This window comes from Buteo buteo, chromosome 1, assembly GCF_964188355.1.
Source record: "Buteo buteo chromosome 1, bButBut1.hap1.1, whole genome shotgun sequence".
NCBI lineage: Eukaryota > Metazoa > Chordata > Aves > Accipitriformes > Accipitridae > Buteo > Buteo buteo.
Window position 1 is genome coordinate 26,440,363 of NC_134171.1, and position 22,764 is coordinate 26,463,126.

A 22,764-nucleotide genomic window follows, 5' to 3' on the forward strand; every position below is an offset into this window, starting at 1 on the left:
ACTCTTTGGGTGGTAGCAAGAAACTACCCAGGTGGTGGTCGTGGAGGGTTAGAGGAGGGGAAAACTGAACTGCTTACCTGATGCTAAAAGGCAAGGCTATTGGGTATTTTCTTGCTTGGATATGTCCTTGGCGACCTGATCGTTGGTGAGGTGCTGGTGCTTCCCAACATTTTGTCTACCAAAGCCCCCCTGAGAGCTCTGCCAAACTCTTGGCAGCTGCACCATTGCTGCTTGGAGGATTGCAGGATGACAAGTGCCTCCACGGCGCTGGTTGGATGCCAGCATTGCAGCTGCTGACTAGGGTTGTGTCCCTCTGCATCCTGCACAAAGGCTGGTGAGCCAAGGGATCTGTCTGCCTGGAGCGAAGCCAAGCCTTGAGGGAATCCTTAGCTTATCCTTGTGACCAGAAAGCCCTCCTGTGAGGCACAGCAGCTGAAGAGTCAAAGACTAGAGGCACTAAGGATGCCTGGTGTACAGCCAGTGCATGCACAAGTTTAATAAGTAATCCCTTGTCATTGCATGCCCCGTTGAGTGACTGCAAGACACCCTGGTCTGTATCCTACAGGTTTGTTACAGGAGTGAGAATTGCTCATTGTAGTTATTGCTTCAAAGCTTTGGAACAAAGGAACTGCTCTAAGTGTAGGCTGGTTTGCCTCTGACCAATTTAAATGCATCTGTGTCTCTGCTGGTTAGCTTGAGGTCACTTCTGTGGCTTGTGTAGGCTGCTTGCAGGGGTTTTTTTCATGTTTCAGGAAGATCTTCTGACTTACCTGTGGCTTCCTGCTTCCCACCAGTGTGCGGATCACAGGCAGTGGCCAAGCTAACACCGAACTTCAGTGACATTGCAAAAACACACAAGGACAGGCTCAAAGTGCAGCCCGGCTGGCAAAAATTACATGTGTGTGTTTGGAAAGAGGTTAAAAAAAAAAAATTAACAAAAGCATATCTTGGTTCAAAGTAAAACTACAACTGTGGGCAACCAGACTATGAAGAGTGATACAGCTTCCTTCAGCGTGGCAACCACCCTACAAACCAGCTGCATGCGTGAGTGCAGAACAGTCAGGGTGAGCACAAAGCCACAACCCAAGTTTGTGATCTTGCCTCTCCAAATGCCCTGGGGAAAAGCGGCTGTGGGGAGCCCTGGGCGGATGGAGGCAAAGCCCTGGGGCCCCCCGTGGGGCAGAGCATCGACCAGCACAGTCTGTTTAGATGGAGACGTCTGTGACTGTGTTGGGAAAACACAGCCGTTTGGTGCATGTGGGACAAACCTGAGCACATCTGAGTATTTTTCCCCGTAAAGTTTTCTGGTGAACACTTAGTCCTTGACTGCTCACCTCCCATGTGCAGGATCTGCATTTTGCCTGACTGAGGACTGCAAGGCAGAGCTTCTGTCTTCTTTGATTAGGAAACCAGTGAACTCCAGTCCTGGTCTTCTGGCTGGAGGAAAAAAATACCCGATCTAATTAATCAGCTTGAATGGAAATACTTTGTATGGAAGTACTTCTACAGTACCAAATTTCTAAAAATTTCCATAGTCTCTTTGCTCTTTGGCATCTTGTATGACCATAATCTCATGGCACAGCCTGCCTTTGTGCCAGGTGGGAAGGACTTGGTGCCACAAAACTGCGTTTTTTTTGTTCTTGCAACACCCCTCCAACCATTTTGTTGCCAGGCAGGACTTGGCCCTGAAACTCAGTCAAGTGTGATTCAGTGTTTAATTGACACACTGGAGCATAAAAACTGACTTTGCTGGCTTTTAGATGCACAGTAGAGGTAGTTTCTCTTGTTATGAGGTAGGTCTGGGGTTTATTTATTTTACAGGTCAGCATGATGGGCCAGTTTTGTGGCTGACAGGCATATGGGGAGCAGAGAGCTCAGCAGGTGCTCAGGACGCAGCCAGACCAGAGACGTTAGGAGTGTAGCACCAGCCACAGAGAAGGAAATGGGTTACCGCATATACCTTTTCAAACGTATCAAAAATGCATTTTGCATATACTTTGAGCTCTAGTGCTTATATAAATGAGATGTTGCAATATCAGAGTGGTGTTAATCCACTTGAATTTCTTGTTAATCTGTTTATATAGTCGCTGTATCACAGTTGTGTTGATGGGTGGTGTTTCCTGCAGAAAGTCAAAGCTGGCTTTTAGTGATTTAGGTCAACACCAGCCAGGGAAGTGCACGTCTGCTCTTCAAGATCATCAAGAAAGACATTCAGAAAGGGAATGGGATCGACTTGGCAGCGTGTTGAGTTGTCACAGTGCCCAAGGCCTCAGCAGAGCTCCTGACATTCCCAAGGCAGCAAGGTCATCTTGAAAGCACAGTTGCATTTCTCTGGTGTTGTTCATGTTAATATCCTGAGAATGACTTGCATATTTCAACCTTACAATGGGTTAATCATTAATTAAGTTCTTACAAAACTGAAGTTAGAAACCAGCAGTCTAGGAAAATAAAAAAACTATCTTGTGAAGCGTCTGTTTAGAAGAAGCTGTGTAGATTTATTTTAATCTTGGGTAGCTTGGATAAAGGGAAAGAGCCATAAACACATTTCAGGCTGGCACAGTTCACCTCACTTGGAAAATGTTGCTTTTTGTGAAGGGCATACCTCATGTCTGAACACTTGTAAAGGGCTGTGGTTTGCTGGTGGTTTCTTTCTCATCCAAGAGAACATAGGTGGACCTCTTGTGAGTGGAAAGGTCAGCAGAGAATTGCAGGAAGACAGTCTTCTTGTGTGACTTGATGATTTGTCTGACAGGTGAAGTCCTAATGTGGCTCTATCTCCTTGAAAGCTGTTTTTAGCATCATGTTGATTACCCATTCCCCGAACAAGACAGATTGACCTGGTAGTGGAAATGGTTTCTGGGACACACAGGCTCCTAAACAAAACCTGCAATGTTTATACAGGGAAAACAGGCAAAATCAGGTGACTCTATCCCCACCCCAAATCCTACCAAAAAAAAAAAAAAAAAAAAATTAAAATTAAAATTATTTTCTTTCCGTTTCCTTGCACAAAAAAAGACTAGAGAAACCTCTCATGATTAGTATCCTCAGGAAACCCAAGTCATGCTGGCATTAAGTGCCTTGTCCTAATTGCATTATGAGAAATGATGCTAGAGGTAGGAAGTTGCAGACACTTTTGCTTTCTTATGAGGGACGTAGAAGCTCATGCAGTATATATTCTGGTCTCCTTCTCTTTCAGATTAATCACTAGCACTACTCCTGCTTTGGTGGCCAACACCTCTCCCATCTTTCTGCTCTGCCTCAGTTTACCTCTGCTCTCTCACACTGCTCTTCTCCCCAGACTTGGTATTTGCAGCAAATTTTCTCCAGGTGGACTTACACCAAGGAAACAGCCAGGGATTCTGGAGGACTGCAAATACTGCCAAGAGGTGCAGCTTAGCTTTCCGTGCATTTGAAGGGCGGAGCATGCAGAGATGAAAACGACCTGCCGGTCCACAGCGCTTCTGCCCTGCAGCGAGGACATGCAACAGAGCTACTGGGGTTTTGTGCGCTGGGTGGATGGAAGCACAGAGGGATGCCAGCTTCAGCTTCATCCACGTCCAGGCACCGACTCTGGAGTGGGTGTGAAAAGAGATCTAGGCTGATGAGAGGCTGCTGGAAGACTGGGGAGATACCCAGTAAGCCTGCCGGGAAGGTCGCTGTCCTCTGCAGGCGGTGGGATGGGGGAGCCGGTGGGACAGTGCATCTCCCCTCCCCGCAGGAGCCTGTGGGGATGCCGGCTGCAGTGTCCAGCTCCCCTCCTGCCCTGAACACCCTCTCCCCAGCTCGGAGGGGAGCACAGCCTTGGTGGAGTGGCTAAGCCTGGCAGTGGGATGTTGCAATGAAATAACAGTCTCCATTTTTAAAATTCTTTATTCACTACGTCCTAGAAATGTACCGTAAATGGAGCAAGAACTAAATAAACTCAGAGGCTTCTGACAGTACAGAGAACAGAGATACAATAAAACACCTAAAATATCAGCTCTTTTGAGAATAAGGCACACTAGTTTTGTTTTGTTTTTTAATATATATATTTTTTTCTTTGAATAGTTTGTTCTTAACCTAAAGATGTTCACATTTCAAGTTATCAGACTTACCTCAGTAGTAGTGTACATGAAATGGTTTAGAAGCAAGTGTAAAAGACAGGCATGGGCGGGAGACTCCGTGTGACCTGGCTGCCTGCATCCCCGCATCCTGCCTGCATCCCTGCATCCTGCCTGCGCCCCCCGGTCCTGCCTGCTCCTGCCCTGGCGCAGGCAGCACCCACCGCTGGCCTGGGGCACCTCGGGGTTTGCTCTCGTTGGCTCCTTTCTCTCCCCGCCACCTCTGCGAGCGGCAGGACCCTCGTCCTGCCGGCCGGGAGAGGAGGAGCGGCAAGGGAGCCGTCACCCTTCGTGCCTCCTCTGCGGGTCAGCCGTGGCGCGGGGCTGGAAAGGGACCGGCAGAGACCCAAACCACTAGGCTGCCCCTTCCCGACCCCAGGGGTGTTTGTGCAGAGCCCACGGACCCACGGCCACATTTAGTGTTGAGCCGTGCAAGGCCTTAGCCGGAGGGCTGGAGGAGGCAGCGCTGGCCTCCCCGTTGGGGTTGGGGGCTGGCCCCTCGGGGCTTTGCCCAAATCACCTCCTCTCGCCCTAGAAAGGAGCAGGGCCTCGGGGCTAAGGGCTGGGTGCGCTTTCAGGGTGCGCAGGGAGAGGCAATAAAAGTCTCCCAGGAAGGGGCGCGGGAGGGCAGAGTCCGACCTAATGGTTAATCTCACAGTGCTTTCGCTAACGGGTCGACGGGGTTGAGGAGAGCTCAGCTTGGCTGAGCGAGAGCACCTAAAAAACAACTGCTCGATTTTGAGGCAAGGAAAAAAAGTGTATTAAAAGGTCACTTAACTGAGCTGGACGTGGTCTGGAAGTGGTTCAGTTGTCAAAATATACTCAATACAAAACCCCTTCGGTTGGTACTTATACCACAAAAAGTAAAGGAACATTGTTGGCTCACTCCCTGCTTCACACCTCGTGTCACCAGAGCTGTGTTTGCAGGGCTGATGCACTTCATACAATAGGCAAGATATTTCTTTACCGTTTTACTATATTTTACATTCACCACACTACTAAATAAAAGCCTTTAAACAGGCCACAAAACACTGCAATAATATATTTACTTCTTAATAAAACAAACTTTTTTATAACATCGCAATAAAAGGTTTTTGTTTTGTGGCAAACCACATACCATGTAAATTTGCAACATAAAATGACTTTAAAAATGTATATTAAAAGATATTTACAAGCTCTATGTCTTAAAATCATGGGGTCTAATCGCTCCCGCCCCTGATGTGCATGTACAACTCCAGTTGCGGAGAAAGGGAATTAAGTGTGGAAGGGAGGCCGGGAGGGAGGCTAGCCCTGTTTCACTAATTCCAGTATCACTACCACCCCTAGTACCTCAGAAATTTCTCACGGAACACGATGGAGCAATGGGTAAGTAACGCTGCGCATCCTCTCAGTGAAAGCGCACCTGCTCTTGCCAACAGCAGCATACATTCTCAGTGACTACAACATATACTTCAAAGAATAAAATAAAGAGTGTTGAAAAAGAGCCTAGGCTTTATACTGGATGAAGATCTAAGTCAAGACACCTCGCGCGAAATATCGGCTACTCATTTCTGCACATGATCCAACTACGAGTAGCTTCAATAAATAGAAAATCCAGTTGTTGAGGAAAACTCAGAGCCTTTCCTTTACTTAACACAAGCCTGCAAATCACACTGTGAAGAGGTTTGTGTGAGGAGGCTTTTTTTTTTTCTCCTTCTCCCAAACAGGCACTATTAGTTACTTCTGATTTCAAATAAGAACAAGCAGGTTGTATTAATGATAGCACAAAAATGCAGAGGTCTTGCACATTTTTCAAATTGCACTTTCCAGTATGTTTTTTTAAATAAGATACTTGTTGGTTTTTTTCTTAAAAAAAAGAAATCTAAGGTATGTATTCTTTAAATATTGAATATATTCTTCAAAATATATTGTTAAAACTTTCCCTAGCTGCTCAGGTGTGCTTTTTAATATATAGCTGATATATTATTAAAGGCACTACAAAATAGACATCTCTGGAGTGCAGAAGTTACTAAAAAATAACCTTCATACCACAAATATATTGAAAATATAACTGCTAAAAAAAAAAAAAAAGACCCTATGCAACCCCACTAGGATGCGTATAAATGCACGTCAGCGGTGGGCTGGATGCATTGAGGTCCTTTAGAAATGTATGAATACAGGCGTGTTAAATTTTAAAAATAGCCTAAAAAAGTTAGTGAAAACTTCAAGCGTAGAAAATATTTCAAACACGTTTTTCTATGACATTCTTCACTTTCTGCATCAGTTTACCGAGCCCAATTGTTTACTCTTTTGCAGCCGGTTCTTTCTTCATAAATAGTAAAGTGTTCCTTCAGTGTGTGGTTCTCCGCCACCCTCCTCTGCTGACAGTCTCAGTACGTCTGGTAGACGTCGTGGATGGGGACCTGGATGGTCGCAGCCGGGAATGCCGGGGGGATGTAGCCAGCGTATCCCCCGTAGGCAGCGGCAGCGGCGGCAGCAGCGGCAGCATTCTTCTGTAGCGTGGCTATCGTCGCTGTCGCTGTGGCAGGTGCAGCGAATGGCACGTAACTTGTCCCGTAAATCCCGGCAGCGGGAATCCGCTGCACATTGGGAGCCATGGTGTATACTGGTGTGATGGGGCGGCCCTGGAAGGAAAGCATCGGGTTCAGACCTCAAAAAAAGTGCTTCAGTTGCTGTAATATCCCATTTCTACCTCCTGAATAGTAAAACCCCTAGAAGGGGAGGTGATAACAGGAGGGTAGGCAGCACGTGTCCCGTTGAATGAGAGTTATGCCATCATGGGGGCTGTTCCGTCCCTCCCAGATTTGGGTCCCCCACAGCAGGGAGAGCAGCTGACCAAAGTGCAGATGTGTAAGACAGGTCAGATGAACTGCAGGGCTGTTGGGCACCGTAACATCCTCAACAACATCTCCTGAATGGAAGCAGGGCGGGAGGCCAGGCTTTCCCCCCACCCCGGGTACGCAGAGCAGGACGTATGGGAAGCGGGATGTACGGGAAGTGGGATGTACGGGAAGCAGGACTTATGTGCTGAACTCACCTGGAAGGGGGGAGGTGTTGAGACAGCTGGTATTACAGCTGCAGCTGCGGCGGCGGCGGCGGCTGCCGCGCTAGCCGGGTCCTGCTGGACAGCTATAGGGTTGATGATGTGCTCAACAGTGTGGATTTTGCCATCTTCCATCATCTTGGCTGGCGGCGCGGCCTGAAACATGGAGTACTGGGCACCGATGGCAGGGATGGCCACTAGGAGAGAGCAGACACATCAGGTGCATTGAGAGAGGGTTTCCAGGACCTCATCTCCAAGAGCCCTCCCTCCTGGCTGCACCGACTCTCCTGCAGCAGTCCTGGGCAGGTAGGGCAGGTAGCCCCATGTGATGGTAGGAGACCTGGGGCACCTCTGCCCTCCCCACGAGTGGGAGCACCGGGGCTGATGCACAGTGATGGGCTCAGTGCTGCCTCCTCTGCCCAGCATGGGAGTCCCAGGGCCAGAGCCCTGCTGGGGACCAGGAGCTGTGACCCAGATTTACACAGCCCCTTCTGACCACCACTGTCCTCCCCCCAGGCCAAGAGTGTGGCCTGAGCACAGGGATGGGTGGCAGTGTGTACTGTCCCAGTGGGGTCCCTGCTCCAGCTGTTGAGATCAAAGGACATGTAGCTGCCATAGGCAGAGCTGCCCCAGGAAAGAAAAGTGTGGTTTGTACTGCAGAAGTTGCAGGCAGCAACTGGTCCAGTCTATATGCCATCCTTTGGCCAACTCTGCGAAATATCAGCTCATTTACTATTATGCATTTCCCAGGACTAAGTTGGTTACATATGTTTTATCCCATCTCTCTGCTACAGGATCAATCTATTTAATGACACCGAAAAAAAGGAATTGCTCTTTAGAGAATTCTCCCTCACGCCAAAATTGGATAACGCAAAATAATTAGAGCTGTGGTCTTTCAGACAAAGGGAAAATACTCGTCAGAATGACAGTGTTCAGAGATGGTGAGTTTGTACATGGTCCAAAATGGAGCTTCGTGGCAGTGCTTAGGGAAGAAATGTGCTTTGCTGAACATTCCCAATAACCACAGTAATTGGACATGAGCCAGCAATGTACACTCACAGCCCAGAAAGCCAGTCGCATCCTGGGCTGCATCAAAAGAAGCGTGGCCAGCAGGTCAAGGGAAGTGATTCTGCCCCTCTGCTCTGCTCTGCTCTGCTCTGGTGAGACCCCACCTGGAGTACTGTGTTCAGCTCTGGGGTCCTCAACATAAGAAAGATATGGACCTGTTAGAGCAGGTCCAGAGAAGGGCCATGAAAATGACCAGAGGGCTGGAGCACCTCTCCTATGAGGAAAGGCTGAGAGAGTTGGGGTTGTCCAGCCTGGAGAAGGCTCCAGGGAGACCTTATAGCAGCCTTTCAGTACTTAAAGGGGGCTCCTAAGAAAGATAGGGACAGACTTTTTAGTAGGGCCTGTAGCGATAGGACAAGGGGTAACAGTTTTAAACTGAAAGAAGGTAGATTTAGATTGGACATAAAGAAGGAATACTCAGTGATGAGATGCTGGAACAGGTTGCCCAGAGAAGTTGTGGATGCCCCATCCCTGGAAGTGTTCAAGGTCAGGAACTTGGATGGGGCTTTGAGCAACCTGACCTAATGAAAAATGTCCCTGCTCATGACAGGCGGTTGGACTAGATGATCTTTATAGGTCCCTTCCAACCCAAACTGTTCTATGATGCTATGATTTCCGCTATTGCCTCATAGTGCACACTTCAGCATTTGGCTTGTGAGCCTTTCAGCAGTAAGGGTATTCACAAGGAAAACAGAGTAATCAATAAATGGCTAAGAGGTGATGTTGGCAGTAATGATGTTGGCAGGTGATGGGAGGTGCAGCCAGTAAATCAGAAATGAAGCAAAATATGCAGATGGGTTTCTTTCACTGGGTTGAAACTTTGCAATGTGGAAGTGTGCAATTCTGCCTGTGAGAAGGACAGGCGCCAGCAAGCAGTACTCTCGTTTTGATCCTGGAGACTGCAACAAAGGATCTGATCAGATATCTTTCAGGCAGAGATGTTTCCACTGCCAGTGGACTACCACTCTTTCCTCAAGCAGAGACCTCCACCCATGAGCTTTTCCAGTTCTCCGTCTACACCAAGTCCACCTGGTCAGCTCAAACCAGTTTTATCACTGGTTTAAATAACCTGGATAATTTTTCACCAAAGCAAAGGCAGAGAGCTCACGTGCTCCATTCTGTGGTAACTTCTGGCAGAAAAGCTGTAACAGGCAGCTGGGGTATTGGGGTGACCTCTCAGGAGTTTTCTAACCATTTGCAAAGAAACGAGCTTTAAGGTTGTTCTAAACAGTAGGAAATTTGCAGAGTTGGTACATCTCTATTCCTTTGTTCTGGTAATGTGCTTTCAGAGTCATACCCTTTTAATAACACACGTAAGTCTTGCATGTGGTACCTCTTACTAGATCATCTGATCTGGTTGGAGAAAACAGACCAGGTGCTTCTGTGCTCAGAGGCTGTGCTGGAACCATATGAGAGGAGAAGACCCGATAAAGAAATCTGAATCTCAACATGCTTCAAGTGTAGAAACATTTAGACTTGAGCTTCAGGCTTTCGTTTGGCAGTCAAATGAATTACAGACACCCCTAATAGGAGTGCATTTCAAAGCCCACTTTTCAAGCATCCTTTAGTAATACCTGGAATTCCTGAAATATCTTTACAAACACACATAGCGGTAATATTTTCTGATTGTAAGTGGGTATTTTTCTCAGGAAGTCTGATCTTCCTTTGGAAACGGCTCTAATCTTAACAGCCTTCCTTTGTCTCTAGACCTCTTCTCACATTATCTCATCCAGCTGTTGTGAAGAACTCTTCACAGGCTTCATTAGATGCAAGCTGTAGTTTCCACTGACAGTATGGAGCATGTTTTGGGAAACCACTGCAGCTTTTATTATTAAACACCGCTTAGGTCCTGCAGGTACAATTTACTTGGAGGGAGGCATGGGGAGAAGATCTGCGGACTTCTGCAAGAGGGCTTGCCCCCATCACCTGCATGGACGTTCTTCCTCAGGCTGCTTTTCCAAATAAAAATCTTTCCAAACAGGATCTTGAGGAATTGCTGGGCTTCAGCCTTCATCCCATTCGCCTGGGAAGGGCAAGGGCTGGATACTCAGCTGAGGATGTGGCAGAAGGGGGTGATCCCTGCCCTGGCCCTTGGGCTGGCTCCGTGCAGCCCAGCAGAGCTGAGAGCTGGCCTGTAGGCACTGCATCGCTGCAAGCTGGACCCTGAGGGCTCCCTGCATTGCTCCTTCCCCATGCCACTGATGGTGACAGAGGAGCTTGCCTCAGGCAGCGACTTCCCTGCAATGGGAAAGCCCCAGGTCCTTCTTCCAGCCTTGTAGTACCACAGAAATACGAACCAAGCAGGGGAGAGCTCTGGCCTGGCTGGAAACCTGGGGAGGGAATCTCCCAGGGTGAAATTAGCGTTGGAGAAATTAAAAGAGAGAAAGATCGCTCTTAGTCACCATGCTCTACTGTACATGACTAGACAGAGAGGAAAGTCCGCTTTCTCCTGAGGAGGTGCAAAAGGGGATGGGAGGGGTGGGCATGACTTCAGCTCTTTTTTCTTTGGCCTGAAGAGCTCCCAGATGTTCATGTCCTCTGTCCCACTGTGTGCCTCTTGTTTGCAGAAAGCCCGGCCAGAGCCAGGAGGCATCCAGCACAGGGGAGCGCTGAGCGCCAACCCTGGAGCAGTTCCCATTGCCTCAGCCGTGGGCTGGCCCTGGAGGGGTCCCTGCATGCCTGAAACAGGGCTTGGAGCGGGGGCTCGCCCGCCACCTCCGCTTTCCTCCCCTCACTGCACATACTAACCTGCACCGGGCTTAATGGCCACCGGATTGACCGCAGGTAACTCCAAGTTGGGTACCAGCTCGTATCCTTTCTCTTGCTGTTTTCCTTTGCCTTCATGGTACCTGCTGTAGATGCCACGGCCAGCGGAGTATCCCCCCAGGTAGGAGCCCCTGGGGCCCGGGGCTCTGTTGCCAGCTGCACCTCGCCCTCTGCCTCGTATGCTGCCTGCTTATGATAACAACATAGAAGAGGATGGTGAATAATGGAGAATGACAGCCCCACGGGGAGCACGAACAGTCCCAGGCTTAGATTGGGAGTCATGTGCTTAGAAATGAGGCTGCTGAAGTTAGTTCAGTCTGAATCTTAGTGACCTTACTTAGGAAAACAGAAGAGGTTGGCCTTAGAAGCACCCAGTAAGCCTACGCAAGTTTTGCTCTTGATGTTTCTGACCATATATTAACTGCTTATTTATACTGACGCAACTCTCGTGGCAAGTGTTATGGATATAATGCACTCAGTAGAGAGAGAAGGGCTCCTCCAGGGTGATTTCTATGCAGTAGGAACAGCTTCTGCCCTCAGCTGTCCTCCAGAGGAGACCCAGCCTCTCAGCTGGCCGCAATGGGACCCTGCAGAGATGGCCCGAAGTTGTACCTGGCCTTTAACCAACTTTGTCCCACCATTGCGTGTATTTTTACTAGCGTTGTTTGTTTTCTCTGCTATTTTATTAGTGATGTGAATATACCCCATCTCCAAAAATATTGTCTTTATTTATCTTAGCAACTCCATGCACGTTACGACAGTACTTTGGACACTGTGGTGTTAATGCACTCTAAGATGGCCTAATTGAATATTTAGACTGTCAGTTAACTCCTTTGTAGTTCATTACAATTACAAATCTGGAAATTAAGAAGAAGCTGAAATTCTTGATCGACTAGTGTTAAAAGTATTTCTTGGTTTACGTGGGTGCTTTAAGAATATATTCATGCGAAACTGCCTGTTATATGGAAATACACATTACATTTCAGGAAACTGTAATCCCTGTAAGTACAGGATAACTGTAGTTATACCACCAGTTATAGCTGCTAGGGTTTCTTATGAATAAGTGATTTTTGGTTGATTTTTAATGACTGTAACTGATAACTAATTAAATAGAATTATTTTGCACTCATGTGATTCCTTCTGCTGGTAGTTTTCAAATGACTTTATAAAGGACACAGCACTACTGTCATTTTGATGCAGAGGGCAAATGACACCTAGAGAGCTCCCAGCTGAGGCTTTCCCTGATAGCCCTCCCTTTGGATGACCAGGTCACCGTACCCACACCTCCAGGAGAAGGCAAAGGGAGCACTCTGTCATGATCTCTAATACTTAGGATCCAGCTCTTTGGAAGGAGGCATCGGAAGGTGGAATCCTTGGACTTGCTCAGACTTAGTACAGCACTCATAAAAAACAGATCCCTTTCTTCCCCATCCTGTGCTTGGTCCGTTGGCTCATTCTTAACCATATTTTTGATGCCTCCTTCATACTAGCCTGTATGTTAGCAATTATTTACAGATGAATACACTCTGTATGGTCATAAATTAAAATGAGACCGAACACAAATATGGCAAAAAGACCTGTAAGAGTGTTTAAGAAAAAGTGCATAGCACCAACTGTCCTTTGCCTCAGGCAGACCTTGGGTTGCACCAGCCTGAAATCAAACCTGCCCATGACATCCCCTAATTGTGCTTACTAACCTTTCACGAAGTAATCTCTGTTGGGCCCGATCAAGGCATTGTATGGATATCCATAATACGCTAGTGTGTATGGATCACAAGAGTAAACATAATTAGGTTGCTGAGTTACTTCAGGCGTTGCTGCGGCCCCTCCTTTTGCTGCTTTCTGGTAGCGAGTGTATTGCTCCTTGTCTACCGGCTTGGCCAAGGTAACCTCCAGGCACGAGCCTTCCAGTTCGACACCATTAAGGTTGTTCATGGCGTGAATCGCATCTTCCCTGGTTGTAAAGTGCACAAAGGCATAATCACGTATTTTTTTCACCCGCTCTACACAGCCAGGGTTAAACTGGCCAAAGACCTTTTTAATGGTGTCCTCTGTGGTCTCAATCATTAAATTCCTCACATAGAGGATTTTAACAGTCTCCATGACATCTTCATCCACATCTATCTCTGGTTCCGCCCAGTCAACAGCTATTTGATGTCCCCACAGCTGGATCCTTCCTGGCATGAGTTTCCTCCTGGCCATTGCTGCTGCTCGATGGCTCTCATACTCCACGAAGGCAAAGCCTCTGTTCTTCATCTTGTCTGCGGCGCTGGCATAAACGATGACATCCAGCACACCTTCCGTCACCTTGGCAATCTCTTCGAGGATCTCCTCTCTCTTCTTCATCTTGGGAATGCCTCCAATGAAGAGCCGGCAGTTATCCACACTGCAGCACACACCCAGCAGCCTGCCGGGGCGGATTTCGTAGTTGTTCAGCTCCCTGACGGCACGCTTCGCCTCGTGCTTCTGCGTGTACATCACGAAGGCGTAGCCACGGTTCTTCCCATCAAAGTCCATCATCAGGCGCATTTCATAGATGCGGCCGACGGACTCAAACACGGGGACGAGCTCATCTTCGTAGACGTCACGGGGGATTTTGCCCACAAAGACTTCGCAGCCGCGAGGAGGGTGCAGGCCCTCCCAGCCGGGAGGAGGGCCGCCGTACTTGCGTTGCCCGTTCTCCTGGATCATGCTATATCCAGTGCGCTCCATGAGGGCCAGCAGAGCTGCCTCGTTGGGCGCACCGGCAACACCTTCGGGGACTTTCGTTGTAGTCACGTTGGAGGAATCGTTGCTCATCCTTGCAGTGGAGTCCTCAGCGGTCATGGTGTCAAACTCATTCACGGCCTGATAAAGCCTGGGCAAAGTAAGAAGGAGGACACTCATTAGAAGCTGTTAGCTACCACCAGCATCCCACCCCTCTCTTTTGTCTTGCTGTAATTGTTCGGGAAGTTTGTTTTTCAAACTGGGACTAAGGCTGCAGAAAAGCAGATGAACGAGCCACACCGGCCTGAACATTGATACTGCAGGAGGAGCGCATCCTGGATTTAGGCACAGCCCCTCTTTGAGGGGGGGTGGTTGAGGATCACCTGTCTGTACCACCCCAGCACCGAGAGCTGCTGCCACAGGAGGCTGAAGTCACACGAACGGATGCCACCAAGCACCTCAAAACCTCAAGACCCCAGGGAGGCTTGTCTCCTCTTTGAAAGGGTAGGAAGGAGCTGATACAGGATCGGGAAAGGGAAGATACTGCCATGAAGCCAGTGGTTCCCATCTCCAGATCCCTCTCCTCCCTCTCAGTCATTGGGAAAGGGAAGATACTGCCATGAAGCCAGTGGTTCCCATCTCCAGATCCCTCTCCTCCCTCTCAGTCATTCCTCAGTTAATCCATCTACTACTGAACAGTGCAAGTGCCAGGTGCCATACTCCACAGTGAAAGATGGTAAATACATGAGAAGCACTAGGCACAATTTCCATCTCATAACTACCCCTCACTCCTCTAGGCTTTCACAGGAACTGATGAGTAGGAAATAATAAATACGCTTTAGCATCGGGGGGGCCAGTTCTTGTTTTCTTGTGCAAAGGGCAATCTGGTAAGCTTCTGAGTTGCCTGCTGCTTGTGGTACAATGTCTGACATGTTTGTCTCTTCCATTATTACAAGAGGACTTCACAAAAGCTGAAGAGAATCACTCCCTTATGACAGGCAACTTGCTTTAGAGCAAGCAGCCAGCACAGCCCTACAAGCCAGCAGGAGGAAGGCAAACCTCATTCTGCATTTGAACACAGGCAGAGAGCGGGAAATGCAGACATACAGGAGGAGATAACCATGCTAATGATCGCAACTGCAAGACAGTGGGCTTCCTCTCTGGGCACAATTAAATAGGACACTTTGAGTCTCTGAAAGCAGTTAATTCATTTACTTTTAAAGCTGGAAAGGTCCATCAGACCATTTAATACGAGTGATTGTATATGAAATGGACCATTACTTTTTATTGTTATTTGCACATTGAGTCCTATAACATTTATCTGAGTAAATTGTATCTTCCAGAAGGACCTTGGTTTTAAGGAATCGAAGAGCTGTAGACCCCATCACTTCCATTTATGGCTTGTTTGCTAATGACTCCCTCAGACAAGCAAGCGTGCTGTATTTCTCATAAGCATTTGTCTGGCTTTTGCTTCCAGCTAGGGTTACTTGTTAAACCTTTCTCTGATAGACTGAAGAGTCTTTCAAGACCTCTGCTTTTTTCTTATGATGATATTTAAGTTGTGTAATCAAGCCACAACTGTCTTTTTAGTAAAACTTGCAGGCTGTACTGCTGAATTCCTTCACAATCAGTCATTTTTTCACCTAAAATTGTTTTTGTGGCTCTTTCAACAGTTCTCTAGAGTTTCAGCTTTTTTCACCCTTGCTATATACAGGGATGAAGATCATCCCTCTTTCTTCTCTCCCCATCTCTGTATCACCGAGACCTGTTCCTCCCCACCTCCTCACTAGCAAACCACATGAAGTTTTTTTGTCAATTCTAATCCCAAATCCTTTCCAGAAGCACCATTTGCTGGGGTTATGTCCCATGCAGCAGGCATGCCTTGTGTTTGTTACTCCTAAATGCCACAACCTTGTGTTCAGCCCTATCCCAACTGCCTTTTGAGTAGATCCCACCTACTGAATGCTACACCATTGGCTCCTTCTCATTGTTTTTTACAACTCCATCAGCCTTTGCATCATCCACCAATTTATTTGCTAAGATTTGCATTCATGCCCACTTTGTTGATGGAACTGTCAAAAACCACTGGCCCCTGTAGGAAACTCTGCAAACCACCGTAAGAAATGCTCCCAATCTGGGTTTGACAGGCTTATTTTCAAAAAAAAAGGACAAAGCTTCAGCCAGATTTGTTTATTCTATGCTGTTGTGTTATTCAGTGGGACACAGGTTTCTCTCTGTCCCACAAGGACTCTGATATATACCCTTCATTAGAACGATTTGGCCATTTTCAGTGCATTGGTTACCATGCAGGCAGGCCTTTCACTAGTGCAGTAGGCCCAAGTCCACAGAAATACGGGTGCAAAATTTAGGCACCCAAGTCTGATTTGTATGGTCCACAAAACCCGTTTAAATCCTAGTAAGCTTAGCACCTCAGATTTTTTTTCAATAAAGCTCCTGAGCTGCTCAGAATTGTGCTGGTCTGTATCCAGAGACGCCTCTGCACCAGCCAGGGCAAACACTACTGTGCCTGGTTCAGCTCCTCCATGTGTTTGGGATTGGGAAACCAGACCTCTGAGCCTTGCTTTGTGGTAGGGCCTGATCCTGCAGGTGTGTTTGGGCTGTGGGTGTTGTTACACACTGATGCATCTGATCCATTTTAATTAAAAAATATGGAGAGCAGAAGGGGAGGCAGAGAAGATGGAGGGCAGTAATTGTGATGCTGATGCCCAGGCAATACTTTAGAAAACATAATTTCTTTGAAGCCTGGTCTTTCATGGAAGTGCATCAGTTTTGATAGCTTCTTGCTTTATAATGTTGTTGATAAAATTGTTTCTCTCAGATTCAAATGTTACCCTTTTTAATGTGTCACAGTCAGACATTTTCATTGTACATGGGAATTATTTGACATAATTAAAAAAATTAAGGCAGAGAAAAACATTTTCATTTTTCACTTGATAATTTGTTCCTAAAAATGTGACTTCACCTTTGCCTGAACGAAAGCAAAGGTTGTTAAACAAACACTTTACTGGGGAACAATCATTACCTTCACATGGGCCACCTGTTAGCAAGTGAATTACTTATCGCCCCAGGTTTGGGTAAGTTTGGAAATGACTCATTACTCTCAGTTTTAGGTCAACTTACAAAATAAAAGACTCTGTATTCTGTTATCTGCAGGGCTCAGCTGCTGGGACTATAGTCTAGAGAGCTACAGATGGGCACTGGAACTGTGGAGAGAGGAGAGATGGAGCAAAGTTTCCCCTGCCTACCAGAAACCAGCCCGTAATTCAGTGGCCGTCCAGCAACTGGCATGTTCTCCAGCACTTTGCATTGCACCAGCAGGACAATTTCTAGTATTGGAAGTTGCACTTGAAGCTGCTGCTAAGTGCTGATGGCCACCTTTGCTGCAAACACTACCATACACTGTTTGTGATTGATAGTGACTAATTAAAAATTCTTTGTGAACCTAAAATGCATTTATCCTTATGTAGTTTATTGGGAATCAAGATACATGATCAAATGTGTTTAATTTTTTTTCCATGCAGCTCCACAGAGCTGGGTTTCATAAGTATATACTACCTAAGACAATTACAGAGTCCATGTAATCCTACTTGATGTAGCTACATACGCACTTAACAACATTCATTGCCACATGACACAATCAACACCTTCATAAAGTTCAGATATCATCTGCCTTAATGAGAAAAAACACAGGCATGTCTGGCCTGAGAGCTCTCTCTTCCTTATGTTACTGTCTTACAAAAAGGGCTGCCAACACAACCTAACCTTTTCATGTCGAAAGGCAATCACTCTCAAGAAAATTGTTTTCAGAAATACCTATTTCTAAAGTGTTCAACCCCACTTGTGCATTTTTTTAGTCCACAGTAAACTGTAAACTGGTCGTGAAAACTTGCTACCATGTGTTGTGGGTGTACACAAGGCATGAGCTAATATTATGGGTTTAGTGGCCTTAATAAAGCCAGACACGTTTCAGTACATCCACCTAGAAGAGGCAAAAATTTAAGCTACATTAAAATGTAGTGTCTTGTGAATTATAAGTGCCTGAGGAGGAATGTACGCCTGATCTTGATGACAAAGATTCGTAAAAGAGAGACAGACAAAAATATTAACTGCTAATGAGAAAGATTGTGCTCTGGAGACGACTAAGTTTTAAATGACTAATTATCAGGACTGAAACAAGACTGGCTTCTTTTCTTCTCAGAAAAAGGTAAAGCCTGTTTGTTTGTTCAATGCCACGTTAGATGGATGCTAACGTCTGCCAGCCTACCAGGAGCCAGGCTTGCGAGCCCTTCGGTTCAGTGTTTCTGCTCCAAGGACTCTCCCTTAGGCAGGTGAACTCTCAGATGGAGACATTTCACGGAAACCATTCCCCTTGCTTACAGAATTTCTTCCCTTCTGCCAATCGGGCGGGTGTAAATGGTTCTTGCCCTAAACATTAATTACCTTCCTTCTAACCTATCTTTTTTTGCATCACAGCTCAGAATGTTAAATAAGAAACCTACTGTGTTGGCAGTGACTGGCCTAAAGCATACTGTGAGCAGGCTGATTAACTGAGGCAGATCTTTTATTAAATAGAAATACCACGCCTTGATTAACAACGACGCAGGGCCAAACCCTGATGTCCCTTGTGCCAGGGCAAAGGCGGCCTGGGGCTCTGGCGAGAAAGCGATGCCCACAGTCTGTATAGCATCTTATCCCTGGGCTTGTCCAGCACTGAGCAGTGCCCTGCAAAGTTATGCAGCCACCTGCTCCTCTGTTGATCCCGGTGTGGTAAAACCGGCTTTTACAAACACAGGGACACAGCCAGTGTCCTTGTGGCAGCAATCGCGTGTCCGCTCCACTCACGTGCTCCTATAAAATGGGTTGTTTATGTTTGTGCTTAATTCATCCCTCCGGTTTTGTGTTACATAGATTTAGTGGCATCATGTGTCCTTCTGCGGGTGACACGGCCGCCGGCAGTCACATAGCACGGGGACGGGAGCCAGCGCCGCGGCAGGCGGCAGGAGAGCCCAGGGAGAGCTGCTGGCTCTGTGATAACCGCAGGGAGGAGGGGATGGGGACACCCGTGCCCCACCTGCAGACCCTGGACCCTCCAAACTCCTGCTGAGCTGACGCGGCGTGCCTTCACGGACACCGCAACGCCGCCCGCTTGCTTCCAGAAAACCACCACCCACGGTTTTGCATTTTAAGCCACAGCTGCTGCAGAGGGAAGGTCCGTCGCTGAAATTTTAACTAAATACACCCTGTTGACAGGGAGGTAACAGCTTCTGGTTTAAATGCGACCATCCTAGTTTTTTAGTTGAAATAATAAGGGCAAACAGTAATCCTGCTGCTGACGTTGAGCAGCAGCTCTGGAAGCACGACTGCCATTAAAGCTCTTTATTTTTAAAAGCTGACTCTTTTCTCATGGCGACTTTAGATACATAGAATGTATACAACAACAGCTTGCTAAGAACAACTGTATAACTTAATCACAAACATCAGATATCCACAGAAATGCTCTTGCTGAAAACACAGTTTGCCTGTTCACAGATATATCAGCCGAACAGAAAAACACATCAATTTGAAATAAGGTAGCGGCTCGAGCATTGCTTCAAGTGTAACGTGCGAGTTACCTCCCCTTTTAAAGATAACTATGGTATCATTATAAATCAGTTTTCTCTTTCTTGGCGAGACCGTCACTCCTTTCCTATGATTTATTTGCATAACTGAGCTGAACAAAGCCAGTGTCTTTGGGGCTGTTTACTGAAGCGGAGCCATGGCGTGCCCGGCTGCAGGACCCGGGACCAGCCTAGCAGTCCTGCAGCTGCAGCCACGGCAGGGAGCTGGCATGCAAGGTGCTCCTTCCCAAACTAATGGCGAAACACAAAGTCCCACCTCTTTTACGAACGTGCCTAACGTAGCCACAGGCCCCGCAAGCGCTCGCTGCCATCCCACGTGCTTCCTGGCAGAAGGCTTCGCCCTCAGTTTGCAATCAGCTTAGGAGACATCCTGCTGGAAGCAGCGCCCTTGGCTCCTCTCCATGCGCAGTGCAGGCAGAGGCCAGGCAGGCAGCAGGTGCAGTGAAAAAAGGGTCCGATCTTTGGCGAAAAATCCATGCAAAGACTTTGCCTGACTCCAGGTTAATTCATATTTCAAGTGTCAAAGGCTAGTCCTGGGTGTGGTTTTCAACAGGAGTTGGACCACAGCTTGGTTCCCTACCTGCTGTTGCTCATGAAACGCAAATGTCTGAAGTTGAACCTTGCGGTGGGTCAGTGCAAGAGAGAGTGCAGCATTTCAGCACAGCTTTTTGGCTAGGGACCTTTTCTGAAAGTCTTTCATACAGGAAAGGCAAGGTTACTAGGGATGGATGATGTCTTCAGACTTCTAACAAAAAAAGCAATACTTGAGGCCAACAGGCCATGACAATGTCTGCAGCGTGTCAGACACATTGCTTTACCTGCAGCTGAACTGGGTGAACCGCCCCGGGCTAGGTTAAACACTTTGAAAAGGTGGATTTTCTTAATCTGGATCATTTTGGCAAAACTCTGTGGAGAAAGTGGTGAACTGCATCAGCAGACCTGGAGAGGCAGGAACATTGGCTGGCAAGAGACTTGATGAGGAGCTTGTGATAAGCCGCTTGAGAGAGTAATCGCATAGAACAGATCAGCACTAGTTATTGACAACGACATGTCTGTCAGCTGTGCAAGTTATCCTATTGTCAGTACCGCTAAAGCACTGCATACTCTCATCATCATGTGCATGCCTGAATTAAGGCAATCAAACTTGTCCATCTCTAGCTAGGGTCACCGGGGAGAAACCTTTTGGCTCAGGTGCTGCATGGGACCCAAGGGGATGCACATGCAGCAGCATTTGCTGCACCACATCATTTCCCAGGTACGTTCAGGTATGAACATGTATAGCTGTGGCTCTCTGCCCACTAGAAGTACTATACTTAAATGTAGAGAGAAACAGTGTAAAGTACCTAAGGGGTAGGATAAGACTGGCCTACTAAATCCCCAGACCAGATGTTGAAATTCCCACTTCTGCTAACGGTGACACTCAGCATCCTAACCTAGGGCCTATCATCAGGAGTCTGGCCACTGATTTCAGTGGAAGAGTTCATATTTCAAGCTTAAATTGCAATTTTATTCTGGTCAGTTAGTGATGTTTCCCTAGTACAGGGCAAGTTAATGTTCTGGGCCTGAAAAGCACTGCAGAGGGGGTCCGTGCACAATTCGCAGTTGCTTAAATTCGTCCTAAGTGGCCTAAGCACATTAAAAATTATTGGTTCCATTTAAAACACACAAAAAATTCTTGGCTTCATTTTTTGATTGTGTTCTCTTCAAAGAAGGAACATAAAGAAACAGAAAATTAAGGGTGATATTTCCAACAGTACTCAGCACCTAGCACTACTCCCCCTGACATCAGCTATAAGGCTCTAAAGGCTTCTATGGGGATATATTTAAGACAGTGATGAGCGCTACTGAAAATTCTGCCTTACAAGTCTTGCAGGGACCGGTTATATCCTCCAGGCACCAATCAAAAGCAATGTATTTGGCTTAAAAAACTGTAACAAAATTACTATAAATCTGTTCTTTTACTTCTTGCTCCTTTTGGAGAGGAAGACACCTGAAATTATTCTCTAAATTAACATCCTGGAATTTCCCAGGTTAAAACTTGAATGCTAACCAGATAATTGAACACTGAATTTGTACAGCCAACAATTGGCTACAATTTCAGACTAGGATTTGAAGGGTGAAGTTCTTATTTTCATCACTATCATTAAGAACAATATCAATCACAGATCTAATTCTCTTAGCCATATTATACCAGTTTCCTTAGCTGTATTAATCTTACCTCACAGCAATTTTATATACAATTTAAAAAATGGAGCTGAAATTATGATTCCCCTACAAAATAAAGTCACCTTGTATTGTGCAAACTTCCCGCCTATTCTGTTATCAACCCTCTCTGCATCCTTCTAAGGCATATTTAATTTGGAGTGTGATCCTGCAAAGGCTGTCAGAGGTTCCGCTTGTGTTATCTATAAACACTATCAGTGCCCAAAAGTGAACATTCCCAGGATGGAGGTCCCTCAACGACCTGACCTCCTGGCCTAGAATCTGCAAAAATAGTATTCAGTGAGATATCAATGATGATATCTCAAATAATAAAGTGAGAAAACTTTCCTGAGCCTGGCACTTTACTTCTTGACATTGCTTTTTGATGATCACAAGTGAAAATTCTATTCATGCCTATATGGTTTTCCCATGGCGAGAATGAAGCAATGCTGATGAAAAAGTTATTAACCACCAACACCTGGAGCATCCTACCAACACGGTTGTTATTTTCCCTGCTTCTGCAATGTGAATTCTGTCAATGCAATGTGTGTTTCTTGAGTGTTTTTACGCTACTCCAGTACCAAATCAGCCATCTCCGCTTAAACCACTTCTGAAGGAAGTTTCGGTAAGTGAAACCCAGTCTCCTCCCTTATTTTATAATGCACTTTGCTGCAAGTCATTTAGAACTTTGCCCCAACAAGTTGTGCAACCCATGTGTTGTACCGTTTGCCCCAGCTCTGTCTTTTACCCAGTCCAACTCAAAATAATTCTATATATCTCAGCTATTTCGATAGGACTAGTCGCTGGCTGAGGCTGAAGTTACTGAATGGCAAGATATTGAAGCCACATGTTGAGGAAAGCTGAGAAGATGAGAGATGGGTTGTGTAATCATTCCTATCAGCTTTCCAAATCAGGAAACAACACAACCCTTCCCTTCTCCCCAAATTCCCATATTTCAATCTAGTCAATAACATCTATTATTACCACAGTCAGACAGGAAAATGTGTCACACATAAATAAAGTGCAATGTAGCCACTTGGTATGTAACAAGTCTTTCCCATTCTGGATGAACTGTACTTGATGGGAAACTTTTTCCAGCATTTGTTTATTACAAATGCAATTAAACAGTGTTCTCTGCAGAGATGCTGATACAGGTAAGGGTGTCCTCCTCATTAACTGCCTGCTTTAAAAAGAGTTCTTTCTAGCAAAGGAAGAAGTGTTTCATTCAGTGCGGACTAGG

At 46.5% G+C, this 22,764-nt stretch overlaps 1 protein-coding gene across 5 annotated transcripts in view; it reads right to left on the minus strand.

Moving 5' to 3' along the window:
• Positions 1-3,859: 3,859 nt before the first annotated feature.
• The window catches only part of RBM47 (RNA binding motif protein 47), a 79,884-nt gene continuing 60,979 nt past the window's right edge, over positions 3,860-22,764 (minus strand). For 3 of the 5 annotated variants that reach the window (XM_075024800.1, XM_075024807.1, XM_075024827.1), the window contains 4 exons: positions 12,675-13,834; positions 10,960-11,166; positions 7,138-7,340; positions 3,860-6,724 (listed from right to left, as the gene is read on the minus strand). In XM_075024800.1, coding sequence (XP_074880901.1) covers positions 6,470-6,724; positions 7,138-7,340; positions 10,960-11,166; positions 12,675-13,834 — 1,825 coding nt within the window. In that variant the 3' untranslated portion in view covers positions 3,860-6,469. The remainder of the gene's footprint in view (positions 6,725-7,137; positions 7,341-10,959; positions 11,167-12,674; positions 13,835-22,764) is intronic. The other 2 variants (XM_075024817.1, XM_075024838.1) reach the window with 2 other exon arrangements.